General features: G+C 58.2%; 1 protein-coding gene across 5 annotated transcripts; it reads left to right on the forward strand.

Annotated features, from left to right (window-relative positions):
* Positions 1–2,343: 2,343 nt before the first annotated feature.
* TANGO2 (transport and golgi organization 2 homolog) lies at positions 2,344–18,547 on the forward strand (the record flags this gene model as incomplete). 5 transcript variants are annotated; one of them, XM_079718004.1, is made up of 8 exons in its annotated part: positions 2,344–2,399; positions 8,284–8,372; positions 12,489–12,608; positions 12,999–13,113; positions 14,066–14,136; positions 16,339–16,492; positions 17,009–17,113; positions 17,603–18,547. In XM_079718004.1, the coding sequence occupies 8 exons, from the start codon at positions 2,344–2,346 to the stop codon at positions 17,721–17,723; spliced, it is 831 nt and encodes a 276-aa protein (XP_079574130.1). The 5 variants fall into 5 exon arrangements, with proteins under 5 accessions (XP_079574130.1, XP_079574131.1, XP_079574133.1 ...); XM_079718005.1 differs by lacking the exon at positions 17,603–18,547 and having other exon boundaries at positions 16,339–16,490; positions 17,009–17,068; XM_079718007.1 differs by lacking the exons at positions 14,066–14,136; positions 16,339–16,492.
* Positions 18,548–18,923: the final 376 nt, after the last annotated feature.

Raw genomic sequence — 18,923 nt, forward strand, 5'->3', positions numbered from 1 at the left:
CTTCCCTCCCAATGACCGCGTCTTCACTCTTCACTGAGGCCGCAGCCCTGGGTTCCGCGCCCACACCTCTGGCAGCAAGCTGCCCGGAGACCTCTCGGCAGCCTTCCTCTGACCACGGAGCCCTTCTTGCCACCACCTTCTGGAGGGCTTGTCTGCCACCCACCTGGGCCAGCTAGGGTGGCGGGGTGCTGCAGCCGAGTTGGGGGGCTCTGCATCTGGCCTGTGAGCAGTGGTGGCCAGCGACCTCACCCAGTGCCGGTCATGCAGCCTGGGCTGGGCGTGGGGGTGATGGCAGGCATGCTGGCCTCCTTTGACGGCCCAGAGTAGTGTGTTCCTGGTGAGGCAGCCCTCTGTACTGGAGGGGCCAGGGGCGGTGGGATCTCAGCAGGGCTTCTCCCATTGACCTTGGCCAGCCTGGTTGCCACAGGTGACACAGGCCGACCTTGCCTGGAGCATCCTTGTGTCTGGGAGAGACCAACCCCCTCAGGGTGGGGGACCTGTGTCTTCTGTGCTGGATTCTGGTCATGTGGCAGGTGCCGGGAGCCCCGCCAGCTACACGGGACAGGTGGGATGACCGGGCCCTGTGATGCCCAGCGTGCTTCCCATCACCCTGCACTGCGTTCTGGGTGGTTCTCATTCTCTGTGCCTAATCTGCTCCAACATTCTCTGCCAAGTTTTAAGTGGTACTTACTGGGGCTGCTGTTTCTAAGGGGTCTTTCTGGTGCTGGGGTAGACCCCCCGTTTACTCTTTATCATGTCCTTTCCCTGCAGATATTCCTGAGCTCTTTTCTCCTGCACTCAGTGGCTGGTTTCTGGGACGTGTGGGGACTACTGCTGGTTCTTGCTGTGGTGCTTTGTTTTATGTGGTTCTTTCTATTGTACTGCTTTTTGTTCTTGAAATTATTTGTGAGACTTCTCGGAAGTCTGTGATGAAGAGGAAAACTTTGGTTTGCCTGGTGCCCAGGGGCACTGCCAGTGCAAACACCCATCAGACCAAGTCCCTGGACCCCCGGTGTGGCCTAGCTCTGCACATGGAGCTTCTCAGGGACCACCCCCACTTCTGTGCGCCTTCCCTGCGGCCCTGGTGTGGCTGTGGATACAACCCCCCCACCCTAGGTCCCTGTCCTGGGGCAGCCCTGGGCTGTGTCTTCTGTCTCCCTCACCCCTGAGGCCACCAGAGCCTGGTTTGCCCCATGGCCAGTTCCCTGGGGCAGGAACTGCTGCTGTACTCTGCTCCCTTTCCTCTCTGGGTTCCTGTGTTCTCTGAGATGTTGGCTAAATCCTGCACGACCTTGTCAGCTCTTGGTTGCTTTTAAGATTTTTCACCTTCTTTCAAGCGTTTGGAGTTACCTTTACCAGGGAGGTCGGTCCCAACAGTCTGCCTACCAGTATTGGGATCATCAGGCACTCCTGGGATGATGGCCACCAGTGGACACTACCAGGCCGCCCTGGCGGGAACCCAGCCTGTTCCCATCACCTTGGGGAGCCCTTCTGCACAGGGCCCTTCTGCGTCAGCACTGCATGTGGCCCAGCGTCCCGGGTGGGGGGGCAGCGGCTGGCAGCCCATCTCACATGGTGCACGTCCCCTAGCGCCCAGGGTTGCTGCAGATGGTGTTCGTCACTGCGGCAGCACCTCAGCTGCACAGCCACAAAAGTTGGTCCTCTGAGGCTGTCACCACATCTGTGCCTGGAGGAACACAGGGCTGAATCCTGGGGGTCCCTCCAGGGCCTGTGGGGGCTGACAGGGAAAGTAGTGGAGTGAACCCTGCCCCTGCCACCCGCGCCAGCCAGACCAGTGAGCACGAGTGAGAGGAGGGTGGGACACCCGAAGGCCTCGTGCACTGGGCAGCTACTGCGTGGCTCTGAGCCACGGTTGTGTCTGTGGTGCTGGCCTTGGGCTCCGGCCCCTCCTCGGCTTCTCTTTGCACAGTGGCCAGAGCCACCACGCCCGCCCACCCACCACGCGATGCTGGCATAGCTTTGAAGCCAGGGTCGGTGTGGTGGGATCATCCTCCTGTGAAGCCCAAGGTGGGAAGGGTTCCGTTTCAGACCCCAGAACCAGAAGCAATTGCCAACAATCCAGGGCCAACGAGGTCACAGGCGTCAGGGGGATGTCTGGCCAGCGCCCAGGAGCGTGTTTACAGAGATGGGCGAGTGTCAGGACAGCCGACACGCAGTCTCCTCATCCAGCGAGGGCCTGGGCGTCGTGAGCCCGTTCCATTTGGGCAAGGGAGCTTTGCAGGTTTGGGAGGCAGTTCTATCGTCTGCCATTTACTCAACTCATTTTTCCTTCTCCCGCAGACCTCGTTACCCCGTGTGAGCCAAGCCACCCCTTGGGGACCCATGTGCATCATCTTCTTTAAGTTCGATCCTCGCCCCGTTTCCAAAAATGCGTACAGGTAACCCCCTCGTGCTACGTCTGCTATCCTGCTCGGCCTTGGGAACACGCCATCCTCAGTGCCTGTTTGGGCTCCATGTGCGGGGTTGGGGGCAGAGGCCAGGCCCTGGGACACGCTGCCCGGGCCCTGCCCTGCCCTCTCCCACGGTGTCCACTCAGTGTGGGTAGGGACCCTGAGTCGATGTGCAGAGATGCTAAGACTGAGCCGCTGAAGGTGGCCACGTGGGCAGGATGGGGGAGTGACGTGGGTCCAGCACAGCCCTGCACCTCTGACTGGGGATCAGGTGGCAACAGAACAGAGTGACAAGGAGTGAGACCTGGCTTGTGGGGCTGGAGCCTGTGGCCAGTGAGCAGTCTGAGTGGTGAGGGCAGAGTGTGGGGGGCGGGTCAGGGAAGCTGGGGGACCAGCTGGAGGAGGCAGGAGGCCGAGGCCAGGGAGGGGCCACACACGGTCCGATTTCCTCTCCTCCCCATGACCCCTGGCTCTGGACGGCACCCCTCCATTCCCCGGCACCCTGATGGGAATCCACCGACATTTATCCACACGGAGAATGAGGCTGGGATGTGACCCTCAACCACAGATGAGCCACTATTGCGACTGCCTAAGAAGTTTACATCATCTCAAGATCTGGAACATTTCAACTGGCTTCTGGGATTCCGTGCTACTGATGTGTGGCTGAAGTAACTCATTCCAGGCTGGGGAACGGGGAACAAGGGGTGCCCAGTGTCCCTTTCCTGCAGGGGAGTGGGCAGCAGGGCCATGCTGGGGGCCGGGAGCTGGCCCTGAACAGCCCCCGACAGAGCATGCCATGTGAGTCGGGGTCCAGCCAGGGGACAGAACCCCGGAGCAGTGATTCAAGCAGGGAACGTCTAACTCGTAGAAATATAAACTGTTGTGGGATCGGGGTGCCCGAGGCAGAGCCTGTCCTCCATCCTTGGGCTGAGACCCAGACCTTGCTGGGGGCACAGCCGTGGCACACCGGGCGGCCGGGAGCTCTCTGGGCACTTGCTGGAAGTCTGCCCGCTCCGCTCACGCTGGCCGTTGTCTGGGGCGCTTGTTGCTGGGGAAGCCGCACCCAGAGCCTGGGAGAGAAGCCTCTCCCCCTGCAGCGTCCCTCCAGCGCCCTCTGCTGACAGAACTGGACCCGCAGCCACTGCAGAGCCCCCAGGAAGCGCGGGAGTGGGGCTGAGGCAACAGGTGGATGGATCACTGGCGCTGTCGCCTCCCGCTCTGAGAGTGGCACTCCTTCCTCCTGACAAGTGAGGACACGCGGCCTGATGGCCACCGAGTCCATGGCTGCCTTGGTTCTTACTCACGGATTCAACCAAGCCCTGAGGTCACCCCTGTTCTCCTGGGAGTGAGAAGGAATGGAAGGGACAGGGAGGGGAGCCTGCGTCCTGCCAGGACCTGCCTCTGACAGCTCCCGGGCTGGGACTCGGTCTCAGCATTGATCTCAAACGTTGTCCTAGCCTGATGGCGTTGGAGGATGAGAGGGGCTTCCGGCTCTGGGGTGGGCAGCTCTCACGTGTGATGTGGGACTAGGACGGGAGGAGTGGGGGTGGGGCTGCTGTAGGAGGGACACTGCAGCAGGGCCGTGAGGAGAGCCTGGTGAGCCGACCCTGGCCCATGGGAGACCAAGGAGGGGCCCCCAGCTCCTGGAGTTGGGGGGGGTAGGCTCAGAGCCAGGAGGCCTGGCTGTCCTCACCTGGGCTCCCTCTCACCTAAGCTGTCACTGCCCTGGCTGGCAATGCAGCAGCTTCTGCCCCCACCCCAGTGCCCGTCACTGTGTTCACTGCCGGCCCCCCACCCAGTGATGTCAGAAGAAGAAATGTACTTTGTGTGTGTGTGTGTTTGTGGTTAAGTATACATGACATAAATTTACCGTTTTTAATCGCAGAGCTCAGCGGCATTAAGCATTCACACTGTCATGTAACCGTCACCAGAACTTTCTCATCTTCCCAACTGACACTCTGTCCCCAGCAAACACTGACTCCCCATCCCCCTCCCCAGCCCCTGGCACCCACCCTCCTTCTTTTTGTCGCTATGACCTTGGCTCTTCTAAGTCCCTCATGGAAGTAGCATCATATGTTTTCTTTTTGTGTCTGGCTTTTTTTCACTCAACATAATGTCCTCAAGGTTCATCCACATTGTAACATGTGTCAGGATTTCCTTCCTTTTTAAGGCTGAATAATGTTCCTTTGTGTGGATGGACGACGTTTTGCATCTGCGTCCATCCTGTCGGCGGACACCTGTACTGTTCCCACTTCTCGGCTGCTGTGGACATTAGTGTACAAGTACCTGTCCCAGCCCTCCTTTCAGTCCTTTTGGGTATATACCCAGAATCAGAAAATCCTGGATCACACGGAACCGCCAAGTTGATTTCCTCATGTGTCTTCTGATGGCTGTGCCAGAGGCTCCTTGCGGCGTTGGTCCGTGTCCTCATGTTGGGTGGTGGAGTGGGTCTTTGTGGTGTTTCGTCGTCATGCATCATTGAGACTAGGTCCTCTCCCCACAGCCGGAAAGGCCCAGACCCAGGGCCGCCGTCCACTTGGACGCCGCTGCCCACAAAGCCTGTCCAGGGCCTGGGACCCACACAGTCCCCTGCTCCGGCACCTTTGACATCGCACCTGTTTTCATCTGTGTTTGTGAGCTAAGGTCACCCCTGTGTCAGTAATGCTCCAGGGTCAGCTGATTGCAGAGGACTCTTCCATCTGGGTCTGTGGCCATCCCTGCCGTGTGTAAGCACTGATCTACACAGATCACCTCTGCCCTGAAGGACAGAGTGGGACATCCTCACTCTGATGCTGTGGGTGGTGCCGCTCCTGGCTTTGTCCTTTCCAGTCTCACGGGAACCTGTTTTCTGGCCTGCCTAGAATTAGTTCCTGAAAGATGAGGCCAGCCGTGCCAGCCCTGCCGTGCCTGTGGGGTTCTTGAAGCCTCTCTCCCCTCCTTGGGCTGCAGCCGATTTAGAGCATGTGTCCTGTGGGCTATTCAGCCAAATGCTCTCGTGGGTGTGGGAAGGGAGGGGAGACAGCCCAGTGTGGCCGGGAGTACATGTGAACTGCCTCTGCAGAGCAGCTCCAGGCCTGATGTTGGGCTGGGCTGTGACTGTCATGGACCCCTCACCTGCATCCCACCCCCATGTCACCAGCCCACTGCCCTCCATATTGGGGCACCCATCCCTCCAGATGTGGCAGCCCTCCCCCATCATATCCCACTGCCATGTCCCCCCAGGCACTGCCCAGCATGATCCCCCAGGCGCCCTTGGGTTTGACCTGCCTTCCAGGCTGCATACCTGCCCACCCACAGGTGCCGCGCCCTCCTGGGGTTGCCCCTGGGGGGTCCCAGCCTCTGCACCGCACCCCCCACCACGCCTGAGGTTGCCCAGCACTTGGAACCTCCATATTTTGCCGACACGATGAAAGTCCCGAATCGGGACCCCGAGTTCATGGGATGGGGGTGTCCTGAGTGGGCCTGACCTCATCGGGGCGGCCCGCAGAGCGACCAGCCCCTCCTCAGGGAGTAAGCTGCTGCCCTTGGAGGGGCCCGTGGCCAGAGCTTGAGGGCGGCCTCCAGGAGGCGAGTGACCTTGGCGCACGGCAGGCGAGACCAGGGGCCCCAGTCACATGGCTTCAAGGAACTGGCCCCTGCAACAGCGGAGACCCTGCTGACCAGCACCTGTGTCATCCCGGGGCTGAGACCTGGCCGAGATGATGGGTGGGCGTTGCTTTAAGCTGTCGCATTTGTGTAGATGTTTGGCTGCATAGAAGACCAGCATACTCCCGTCAGGATGGCGCTGTCATGGCTGTCACGTCACCACCCTCTTTGTCAAAATGTTATTTAGACCCAAAGGCTGATGCTTTTACTGGCTCCACCTGGAGGGACTGCTGGGCCAGCTGTTGCCCTTTGGGGTGGCTCTCACGGAGGTCGCCACTACTGGACACTCCACTGGACCCTGGCCTGTGCACCCGTCACTGCTGCTAAACTCCCCCCCCCCACCGTGGTGTGCAGATCCCTCCCCTGACTGTGCCCAGACCCACCCCTCAAATGGTGACAGACCCTTTCCATGACTGTGCCCAGTTGGACTCGGAAGTGAGGAGTGAGGGGCTTCCTCTCGCTTGGAGCCTCCATGTGGTACCATCATGCCCACCAGCAGTTCGGCTAAACAGCGACTCTGATGAAAGCAACCCAGCGCTTCAGGCTCCTAGCAATTAGCAAACGTCTCGCTTCTTTTCTACAAATGGGCAGTTGGAGTAAGAGGACAGAGGCACTGCTCTTTCGCTTTGTTCTTTTCCCTAAGTTTTCCTTTCTGGAGTCTTCACAAGAATGGGAGCCAGAAGCCACGGCACCGGCCTGGTTCAGGCTCAGCCTCCCGTCCCCTACGACTGCAGGGGTCAGGCGAGCGGGCAGGTGAGGGGCGCTGGGCACCTGAAGGAGGATGCTTGATCCTGGCACAGGAGCCACCGCACCCTCTGGGGGGTCCAGGCCCCACAGCCAAGTCTCCCCACCCGGGGTGTGGGGGGCATTGCGCTGTCCTTCTCCTGACTGCTGCTTAGCCAGCTTCTGCCAGGATGGGTTCCGGACTGGGTCACGGGGACAGGGCAGACATGGCAAGGGGCAGGGGGTGGGGTCCGGGTCAGGGCCTGGCAGCTGGAGCTGCAGAGGATCCTTCTGTGAGCGGCTGCGGCTTGTGTCAGGGATATTGAACCCCCTGCCCCCTGCGCCTGGACCTGGTGCAGCCCTAGAGCCAGCTGTGTGGAGGGAGAGCCAGGTCACAGGCTAGACGGGCATCCTGAGGGTGGTGAGGCTTCCAGGGTGGTCCCTGGCGGTGCCAGCGCCTGTGGCCGAGGTGGTGTGGGAGGCACAGGTGGGGGGTAACATATGCGCACAGGTGAGACACTTCTAGGGCTCTGGGGTGCCAGCACTGGTTTTGCCTTCAATTTTGTGTCTTTGTTAATTCACATTTTACCACAAGCCGATATTCATGAAATCAATGAGTCGATGCAAACAGTACTTCTGAAGACTTCTGAGGATCTAACCCCTGACTCAGCGAACTTGGTTTCAGACCCACTGTGGCCCCAGGTGCCGCGCCCGCCTGTGGTGCTTGGAGGGTCCTTCGGCGGCCACTCTTAGACCCCGGGGTCTACGGGACCCTGTGGGGTGACCCTGCCCACTCAGTCACCGTCTGTGTTCGTAGTTTTTTTTGTTTGTTTTTTTTTTTGCGGTACACGGGCCTCTCGCTGTTGTGGCCTCTTCCGTTGCGGAGTACGGGCTCCGGACGCGCAGGCTCAGCGGCCATGGCTCACGGGCCCAGCCGCTCTGCAGCATGTGGGATCTTCCCGGACCGGGGCACGAACCCGTGTCCCCTGCATCAGCAGACGGACTCTCAACCACTGCACCACCAGGGAAGCCCCTGTAGTTATTTTAAATGGCAAAGCTGACCGAAAACTTTGTTTTCTTACCTCAAAACCAGGGCCCTGAAAACATCAACGTCTTTCTTAATTGCCAAAGAAATACTTGTTTGATTCATAATACAAAACACTAGTGAAACACAGAGGAGTCCTCACTCGCTCCCTCCCAAAGACACCCCAAAGTGCGGGACGGAGCAGCCCTTGGAGTCCCTGAGCGCTGGTGGAAGGCTTACAGGGTGTCCTCAGGGAAGGGACCGAAGGGCAGGAGGACATGCCCGCCCAGCGCCCTGTTCCGGGTGGCAGAGCGAGCAGGGCTGAGCCGGCAGCCACCCATCTCCTCCTCCCAGCGGGTTCCCGTCCTCTCTGGGACTTGCCCACGTTGCTGCCTACCAAGGTGCGTTGTCTTGGTAACGAGAGGAAACACGTGACTCTTCCACATTCACGCGAGACCCTCAGCCATGCTCTCTCCTCAGGCTCATCCTGGCCGCCAACAGGGACGAGTTCTACCACCGACCTTCCAGGGCTGCAGACTTCTGGGGGAACAACAACGAGGTCCTCAGCGGTGAGTGTCCCCGCCGTCCACCCAGCACCGTCCACTCAGCTTCACGTGCCCGGATCCCCCGGGGGAAGCAGCTGGAAGGTGGGGGTTGTATTTGGAGCCACCATCTGCTGCGGTTGGTCTCGTGTGAGGCATGAGTTCAGACCGGTCACCTCGGAGCATCATGGTCGTGCGTGCACGCGTGTGTGTGTACATGCATGTGTATGTGCATGTGATTCTGTTACACACATGCATCCCTTGCCCCAGGGAGAGCAGCCTGAGTTTGGGGAGCAGAGGCCCGGCTGGCAGGGCTGGGGGAGCCGATGAGGAGCCCATGGGGTGGAGTGGAGGTGACCGCACCCCGCCTGCCCTGCCGGTGGCTTCCGTGGGCCCCTTGGAGGGAGCAGCTCCTATCCCTGCAGGCAGGGGCCACTCGGAGGACGTGCAGACAGGTGTCAGCCAGGCCAGGGACCCTCTGCCTGCGGAGCCTGGAAGCTCATCTGGAGCATCCCCGAAGGCCTCCAGTGTGGACTGGGGTTGGGCAGTGGTGCTGTGTGGGAGGAGGATGGGAGTGGGGAGACCAAAGTGGGGGTCTGGAAGGAGGTGGGGAGAGCTGTGAGCGGGGCCCTCAGGGTGGGAGTGCAGGAGGGTGGGAGTGCAGGAGGGTGAGGCTGGGTCTCGGCCTCACCAGAAGCTGCTCGGGAGACCTTGGATACCTGCTTGCTCGGGAGTGCGGGGTGGGACTGGCGGGCAGGCCCCCGCTACCTGAGCTCTGGGCACAGTGGTCATGTGTGTGGGGTCTTCAGCCAGGCCGGCCATGGCTCCCCCAGAGGTCCAGTGGCAGGTCTGCTGGGCCACGGGAGGGGGTCCGAGGGGAGCCTGTGGGCATGGCCAGGACCATCCTGGGCTAGGACAGAACAAAGGGGTCGTGGGGAGAGGGCAGGCCGTGTGTGTCACTGCTGCAAGGCACGCATGGGAGGCTGAAGTGGGGGCTGCTCAGGACGGGTGAGGTGAAGGGCGAGGAGCTGATCCTTTGGGAGGGAGGCAGGAGGCACTGCTGGGGCACTTTGTAGATGAGGACATGAAGGCTCAGATGAAGGGTGAGCCTGCCTGGGCCCCTCGGCCGTCCTGGCCCCTGGGCTCCATGCTTCCTGCCCTGGTCAGTGCCCATCCCACTGGGGAGCCCCAGCCACTCAAGTCCTTCCCCCTTTGCAGTGGTTTGGAGGCGGCCCCTAGTGCGTTGATACGGGTCCTGCCAGGTGGGGGGGTGGCCCTGCTGCACCACAGTGCTGGGTGGACCCGTGGCCACCACGCCCGGCTCAGGCCTGGGAAACCCCAAGGTCCACCCTCTCCCTCTGTCTGGCATCGCCCAGCGTGCACAGAATTGTAACAGCAGCATCAGCATTGCTGGGGACTTGTTAGGCGTTTAGGAACCTCTGAGTTCTGTTTCTTCAAGTCCTCTGTCTCCTGCTGTCTCTCCTCAGCCCCCCAGTCACACGTGTGTCAGTTTATCTGAAGTGGTCGTGCCCTTCGGTTATGCTTGGTTCACTTAAAAGCCCTCTGTTGTCCCTGCTCCTTTTTAGGTGGTTTCTATCGCCATATCCTTTACTCATGTTCACTAACCTTTTCTTCTTTAGTGTCTAATTTGCTTTTAATCCCATTCTGCATATTTTTCATCTCACACACTGTAGTTTTTATCTCCAGAAATTCCACCGTGGTATCCTCCTTGTCTGGACTCTGTTGTTTGGCCAGATGTGGAAGCTTCATTCACTTTCTAGTTGTTGGTTTGTCAGAGGCCTCTGTGCTCTGGATGTGAATCCTTTGCTGGATAATTGTGTCACTGTCTCATTTTCTTCATGATGTCCTTTGGTGAGCAGAATGTTTTATTTTAATGAAGTGCTGTTTATCTTCTGTTTTGTGACTTGTTCTTTTTGTGTCTTACCCACAAAGTCTTTGCCTATCATGAGGTCGTAAAGATATTTTCCTCTGTGTGCTTCTGGAAGCCTCCTGATTTGGGTTTATGCTTAGGTCTGTGATTTGTCTCAAATTAAACTTTGCGCGCGGTGCAAAGCAGGGACTGAGCCACTCCCACCTCTCCCGCTGTCCCCGCAGCACCGACCAGTGGGCCTCCTCTGGCCTGTGCATGACTACGGCAAACTGGCTGAAAGTCAGTTGATCACATCCGTGTGGGGCCATTGTGGACTCTTGTGTCCCAGTGACATGTCTCGGGTGCTGCAGCCTCTGAGCAAGTCTGGGAACCAGCTGAGGTGAGCCCTGTGGCTTTGCTGCTTGTTGGGACTGCTGTGGACGTCCTGAACCTCAGGGCCAGCTCATGAATTTCTATAAACACCAGCCCACGGGGTCTTCACTGGGATCATGGTCACCCTCTTGGTCATTTGGGGAGAACTGTCATCCTTTTTTTGTTTTGTTTTGTTTTATTATTTTTTTATTGAAGTACAATTGATTTACAAGGTTGTCTTAATTTCTGCTGTTCAGCACAGTGATTCAGTTATACATACATATGTGTATATTCTTTTCCATTATGGTTCATTATAGGATATTGAATATAGTTCCCTGTGCTGTACAGTAGGACCTTGTTGTTTATCCATCCTATATGTAATAGTTTGTATCTGCTAATCCCAAACTCCCACTCCATCCCTCCCCTACCCGCCTCTCCCTTGGCATCCACAAGTCTGTTCTCTATGTCTATGAGTCTGTTTCATAGATATGTTCATTTGTGTCATATTTCAGATGACACATACAAGTGATACCATATTATATTTGTCTTTCTCTTTCTGACTTATTTTACTTGGTACAATAATTTCCATCCATGTTGCTGTGAATGACATTATTTTGTTCTTTTTTTATAGCTGAGTAATATTCCACTGTATATATGTACTACATCTTCTTTATCCATTCATCTGTCAATGGACATTTAGGTTGTTTCTATGTCGTGGCCATTGTGAATAGTGCTGCTATGAACATTGGGGTGCATATATCTTTTCGAATTAGTTTTCTCTGCGTATACGCCCAGGAGTGGGATTGCAGGATCATATGGTAGCTCTATTTTTAGTTTTTTTCAGGAACCTCCATACTGTTCTCCACGGTGGCTTCACCAATTTACATTTCCACCAACAGTGTAGGAGGCTCCCTTTTCTCCATACTCTGGGAGAATTGTCCTCTTAACCATGTGAGCTTCCCGGGCGAGGAACAAGGCTCCTCCTTTAACTAGGTCTGCCTGACGTCCATCCCTCAGCACACACGTCTTTCCTGTAACGTTTTCCTAAGTGTTTTGAAAATCTTTCAGTGCTGTTGTAAATGATTAATTGAATTTTCATTTTCCAGTTCTTGCCAAGTATTCACTTACTCCAGTAGGTTTTTCTTGTAGATCCTTTTGGATCTTCTTCACATACGATCCTATCTTGTACAAATAAGGACAGTTTTGCTTCTTTCAGATCTTTGCAGCTTTTAGTTCTTCTACTATTATAACTTATTAATGTTATAATAATAATATGTTAATGACTTAGCTATTTTTTTTTTTTTTTTTTTTTTGCGGTACACGGGCCTCTCACTGTTGTGGCCTCTCCCGTTGCGGAGCACAGGCTCCGGACGCGCAGGCTCAGCGGCCATGGCTCACGGGCCCAGCCCCTCCACGGCATGTGGGATCTTCCCGGACCGGGGCACGAACCCGTGTACCCTGCATCGGCAGGCGGACTCTCAACCACTGCGCCACCAGGGAAGCCCGACTTAGCTATTTTCACTCCAGTTGTCAAGTGAAATGCCCCTCTGGCCTGGGAAGACACTCTCCTGGGGCTGTAGTGGTCTTGCTGGCCCTGTGGCAGGGCCCATGGTTATGGAGGGTTGCAGCCTGCGGGGCTCCTAGTGAAGGGCCCACCGAGGGCTGGGTCCTGCCTAGGGAGGACAGCTGGTGTCCCTACACCTGGTCAGGATGTGGGGCTGGGGCCTGGCGTGATTTCTGCGACGAAGGTGGTGCTGTGCCCCCAGCCTGATGCCCACCCAGGCACCAGGATATGTTGTGCAGGGGCCAGGGCTCCCAGGGGCTGCCTCAGCCTGCGGAGTTCCAGCCCCCGTTTCACCACAAGGGCTGCTGGGCTGGTGATGACACTGTTGTTGCCGCAGGGCTGGACATGGAGGAAGGCAAGGAAGGCGGCACGTGGCTGGGCATTAACACGCGGGGAAAGCTGGCGGCACTTACCAACTACCTGCAGCCACAGCTGGACCGGGATGCCCGGGGCCGAGGTACGGGGCGGTGGGGGGTGCTTCCTGGGCACCTGGAGGGACGGGAGGAGTGGCGAAAAGAGGGGTCCTGAAGCCCCCTGGCTGGCAACACCAGGAGCCACCCTCGGCCTGGCCATATGGCTCCCACTTGTGGCCATGGCATGGCTCCCGACTGCCGTGTTGTCACTGCCCGTCTGGTGGACATATACTGTCCGCACTGAAGACGTTTCCCCTCGTGATGGACTTGTCGGCGCACAACAGGAAAAATTTTCAAAATCAAGAGTTCTTGGTGCCAACCTCCTAGGCTGCCGGGTCGCTGAGGTGTGGCCGTCCCATGGGGGACCGTCAGTCTCCCCGGGAGAGGGGCTCAGTCCTACCGCCCCGGCCATGGGCATGTGTCCCCTGACACAGGTGAACTCGTGGCTCAGTTTCTGACCTCAGACGTGGATAGCTTGTCCTACCTGAAGAAGGTCTCCGCAGAGGGCCACCTGTACAATGGCTTCAACCTCATAGCGGCCGACCTAAGGTGGGTCTATCAGCTGGGGATGCAGCCCCCAGGCGCCGCACAGGGCCAGGTTGCAGGCTCTGCAGGCAGCGGAAGCCGGGGCATCTGTGGCAGCCTCTCTGTGGACATTACACCTGGTGGGCTCAGGGAGCATCCCGAGGGCCGAGCCCCTCCCAGACCCACTGTCCTGGGGACTCAGGGAGCCAAGCTGGGGCAGCGTGAGGGCCACCAGCTCCTGCTGTGGGAGCTGGAGTAGGGCCGGGGGTGCACGCGGGCCAGATCGGCCCCTCCGTCTCATCTCCTCCCCGCTTTTGTGGCTGAGGAGCCCGTTTTTGAGCCATACCTCACTTGCCCTGTGGTCTGGTGGCAGAGGTGCCCCTGTGGAGAAGGCAGTGCAGGCACAGCTGGGTACAGAGACCCAGGGCCCCATGGTGGTCGGGCACTGCCGAGTGCTGGGCAGAGTGGGTGGCAAGGCTCACGTCGGGTTCTGCAAGGGGCTCGGCAGACGGCTCCTGGGGCAATGACGCTGTCCATGCCACCCATGGGCCCTGTTGCCAGAGGATATGGTGGCCGGGAGCTTTCTCCGCCTGGGGTGGGGCAGAACGGCTGGGAGCAGGGCAGGAGCAGGGGCAGAGGGGCCTGTCCTAGAGGCGGGAGGAGCAGGTCCCCCAGGGAGGTGCAGACCCTCGAGTCTAGGGCGCCTGCGCTGGCTGTGAGATTCAGGAGTCAGGTTGCTGGGACTCTGCAGGAGGCTGGGGCCACGTGGGGAAGTGGCAGTTGGGGTGTGGCCAGGCCCATGTTGGCACACAGAGAGATGCTGGGCGGGGTGGGGGGCAGATAGCTCAGCAACAGCGGTGCCTGCACGGATTGTGCCACCCTAGTGCTGGGGCCCGGGCTGTGGGGCTTGCCAGGCGGTGAGGGTTGGGGACGCCCTGTGGCTCTCGTCTGACCCTGTCTCCCCTCTGGTCCGCAGCACAGAGAAGGGAGATGTCATTTGCTACTATGGAAACCGGGGGGAGCGTGAGCCTGTTGCCCTGGCGCCAGGTGAGGCTGCTCTGGCGGGTGGCACAGGGTGGGGCTGCTCCTGTGGGGACCCCAGTACTTTCAGGGACCAGGTCCCTGCTGATTTCCCTCCTGGGGCTGTTTTCCGGCCGTTCGTGTACCTTGTGCCCAGTAGTGGCCATGGCCTCACCTGGTCCACATGAGGCTGCCCACAGGTTAGGTTGCCTTCCCCCTGTACCGAGTCCCTGGCTGTCTGGAGAGAATTGGAAGCTAAAAGGCACAAAAGGACGCAGAGACCTCCCCCCGCAATTCTGTGGCCTTTGTGGAAGCATCTGGAAACCACCCCATGATGCCCTCAACTGTGACTAGAGATGCTTCTTTTCTGCTAAATTGCTGCTTGGAAGGAATTCTTTTGAACTCCGTCCTATTTCATCCCTGAGCCTGCCACGCCTGATCCATGTCCCTTAAAAAAAAACACAACAGCTCCATTGAGATATAACCGCATGTCATACAGTTCACTCATGAGAGTGTGCCTTCAGTCGTTTTTACTCTATCTGCAAAGTGGTGCAACCATCACCAAAATCTAACTCCAGAACATTTTCATCACCTCACCAAGAAACCACACCCACTGGCACTGCCCCTGGCCCCTAGAAACCACTAGTCTCCTTTCTGTCTCTGTGGATTTGCCCATCCTGCACATTTTACATAAACAGATGCAGGCAATACGTGGCCTTTTGTGTCTGGTTTCTTTCCCTTTATGTAATGCTTTCAAGGTTCATCCATGTTGTAGCGTGAGTGAGGTCTCCATTCCTTTTTATGGCTGAATAATATTCCATTGTGTGGATTTTCTGCCTTTTGTTTATCCATCATCCGCTGAAGGACACTTGGTTGTTTCCACCTTTTGGCTATTGTGGAAAATGTTGCTGTGAACGTTTGTTATATGTTTTTGTGGGGAAACGTTTTCATTTCTCTTGTGTGTGGACCTAGGAGTGGAGTTGCTGGATCATAAGGTAACCATTTAACCTTTTGAGGAATTGCCAGACTGTTTTCCAAAGCAACTGTGCCATTTTATATTCCCAGCAGCAACTTACGAGGTTCCAGTCTCTCCCCATCCTCGCCAAGACTTGTCACTGTCTGACTTTTTGATCGCAGCTCTTCTGGGGTATGATGCGGTCTCACTGTGGCCTTGATTTGCATTTCCCTGATGGTTAATGACGTTGAGCAGTTTTTCATGTGCTTGTTGGTCATTTGTGTATCTTGTTTGGAGAAATGTCTATTCAAGTCCTATACTTGTTTTTAAATTGGGTTGTCTTTTTGTTATTGAATTGTAAGAATTGTTTTACATATTCTAAATACAAGTCTCTCATCAGTTACATGATTTGCAAATATTTTCTTCCATCCTGTGGGTTCTTCCCCTTTCTCGTTGGTCTCTTTTGAAGTATATCATTTTAAATTTTGATGAAGTCCAATTTTATGTTTTTTTATTGTTGTTGCTCATGCTTTTGGTGTCACATCTAGAAAGTCATTTCCTAATCTAAGGTTGTGTAGCTTTTCCCCTACTTGGTTTTAGCTCTCATGTTCAGGTCTTTGAGACGTTTTCAATGGACTCTTGTGTGTGGTGCGCGGTGGGGGTCCTGCTCTGTTCTTTGCATGTGGCTGCCAGGTGCCTGATGGATGCAGCACGGTGATGCCGTGGCTGGCGGCGTGACTATGGGCCCCACAGTGCCAAGTGGCAGTAGTCATGTCAGACTTGGCCCAGAGTCCGGTAGCAGCAGAGGGTGGTGGCTCTTTGTCCTTGGTGCATCTTTTCAGGCCACATGGCTCCAGGTTGGCTGCCCCTGCTGCCTCTTGAGAAGAGGCTCTGGGGGCCTTTCCACCTTGAGGCTGGCCTCTTCTTGAGAACTTGTCCTGAGAAACTTGCTCTAAGCCCTTACAGCGCCCCCAGCCAGGGACCTGGCCTACACCTTGGGCCTGCCAAGGTCAGCGGGCTCCCTGACCCCGGCTGACCCTGGTGGGCCACCTCCTGGCCTCAGGCTGTGGTGCTCCCAGCCTTGACCTTCTCAGGTGGACCCCCACGTCGGGTTCCCCCAACTTATGGACGGACCTTTCTCCGCTGTTGATTCCGATCACCCACCCCCGAGGCCTGGCGAGTTCCTGGACGCATGTAGAGAAGGGGCGGGTGCGTGGAGTTCCGGCCATAGCCCCCCCAACCTCCCATGCTGGCCGAGCCAACCCCTCCTGCAGGGACCTACGGGCTAAGCAACGCGCTGCTGGAGACGCCCTGGAGGAAGCTGTGCTTTGGAAAGCGGCTCTTCCTGGAGGCCGTGGAGCGGGCCCAGGCACTCCCCAAGGACGCCCTGGCCGCCCAGCTTCTGGACGTGCTCAACAACGAAGAGGCGTGAGTGCCATGCCACACACACACACACACCTACCCCCCGCCGCCCCCCCGGCTCTGAGAGGTGGCTACTCTCCTTCCACAGTGCCTGCACGGCTCTGACTGGACAGAGCCCATGAGCTCGTGTCCCTGGGCCCTGGGAAGCTCCTGGTGGCCCCAGCACAGGGACTGACCCCCACAATGGAGCCCTGAGTGAAAGGCTAGATGGAGGTTCGAGGCCTTGACCTGGAAAGTGCCCGGAACGACGCTTGTGGTTCCCCCAGCCCCTCTCTGAGGCTGGTGGGCTCCTCAGGCCTTGACCTGGAAAGTGCCCGGAACGACCCTTGTGGTTCCCCCAGCCCCTCTCTGAGGCTGGTGGGCTCCTCAGGCCTTGACCTGGAAAGTGCCCGGAACGACCCTTGTGGTTCCCCCAGCCCCTCTCTGAGGCTGGTGGGCTCCTCAGGCGCTGCAGGGCTGTGGCTGAGCGTTGGCGGGGATAGGTCGGGGGCGGCCAGTGTTGACCCCTCCTCTGTCCTTCAGGCAGCTGCCGGACCCGGCCATCGAGGACCAGGGCAGGGAGTACGTGCAGCCCATACTTAGCAAGTACGCGGCTGTGTGTGTGCGCTGCCCAGACTACGGCACCAGGTACGACGGATGGGCCGCTGGTGCGCCCTCCTGTCCCTGGAGGAGCCCACCTCCCCTAGGTCCTCCCCACCTCCACCCTGTCTAGAAGCCACTGCAGGTGTCTGGGCAGTCCCCGGTGGTGGCGCTGGGAGCCCTGGGGGTTCTGAGCAGGGAAGTGCCTGGTCAGCCCAGGGCCCACCCTGCTGAGAGTGGTGGGCAATCAGGGCGCGTGCTGCAGAGGGTGGGCAGGGCAGCCTGGGGGTGTTTCAGAGGGGAGGTGATAGGACTTGTGGGCAGGGGCCTGCAGGGCCTGCGGCTTAGGGCCCTGATGCCTCACAGGGGACCCTCTGCTTGCCGAGACTGAGGCTGCTGCTCTTTGTGACCCATCTCGAGCCAGGCCAGTGCCCAGCAAGGCCCCTTGCACCTCTGGTCTGATCCATTTGGGGCTCTGACTGGCGTGCAGGGGTCCAGGGGCAGCGGGCTGAACACAGGCTTCATGCTCTCTTTCAGAACCAACACGGTCATCCTTGTGGATGCAGATGGGCACGTGACCTTCACAGAGCGAAGCATGCTGGGCACGGACCCCTCTTGCTGGGAGACCAGCACCCACGAGTTCAGGCTGCAGAGCTAACCCCCACCCGGGTGTGGCCGGGGCTCCCGGGAGGCCCTGTCACAGGTACTGCCTGTGACTTGGCCAGCGTCCCCCAGGGCCAGAGCCCTCTGATGTGTGTGAACTGTTTGCATCCCCATGTCAAGCTCGGGGTCCAGCCTTGTGCCAGTGGAAATGACAGAGGCCCATGGCCAGGTGTGCGGCAGGCCCAGGTGTGCCGTGCCTCCCTGGCCCATGCACAGAAGCTCACACAAGGCACACGTGACACCCATCATGCATGCGCACACACGTTACAGGCAGTAGACATGTGCACATGTGCTCAGACACGCACACGCTCCAGGCATGCCCCCCCCATGCGAGCCAGACACGCAGAGCTGTGCCTCTCAACACCCACATGTGCTTCTGGCCAGTGAGTCTTGCTGTGATCCCGACAACAAGAGTGGATGTCTGTTTCAAAGCGGCCCCTCCTCTCCTGGGCGTAGCCAGTTCCTGACCACCAGCCCTGCTCTTGGAGAGGACACGGGCCACATTTGAATGAGGAAAACCTCCTGCATAGCAGAGGCACAGGCCGCTGGGTGGGTCCGGTGGTTCTGTGGGTGCCGAGGGGTCCTGTGTGTGGAGCTATCCTGTGAGGGGGCATCCATGTGCAACGGGCCGCCTCGGCAGGCTCTCAGGCCTCCACCTGTGCAGGGGGGTCATGGGTTCCGGGCAGACCCATCTCAGGGAGGGGACACAGCTGCCCCTGCCATTTCTGTTCTCCTAGGGAGTTAAACTTCATAATAAGACTCTGTACTTGAATGTGAGATGCTGATAATAAAACTCTGAGGCTGTGGTGAGCCAGTGCATTCCAGGCCCTTGACTCTGTGACAGGATGACCAGAGCTGCTGTGCGGGAGCCCCCAGGAGCTCCTGGGGCCCAGACCCCAGTGCAGGGCTCTTCCACTTTTCCCTTTTGCTCATGGCTTCCTGAGCACTGTGACGGAAGCCAGGAGTTCATCCAGGTGCAGGTGGGAGCCCCGGGGAGCTGTGCACACGGGCTGGACCGTGGAGGCCGGGGGATGGCAGGAAGGGCTGGGCTTCAGGTAACAGAGCAGGTGGAGTCTGTCCTACCCCAGGGCCCTTGTTTTGGGCAAGCACCCTGGAGTTCCTGTCCCCAGCTGGGGCCGGGCATTCGGGGGTCCTGTGTCCAACGCTGACACTCAGGCTTCCCTCCGCCTCAGCG

Source organism: Hyperoodon ampullatus (assembly GCF_949752795.1).
Source record: "Hyperoodon ampullatus genome assembly, chromosome: 13".
Taxonomy (NCBI): domain Eukaryota; kingdom Metazoa; phylum Chordata; class Mammalia; order Artiodactyla; family Ziphiidae; genus Hyperoodon; species Hyperoodon ampullatus.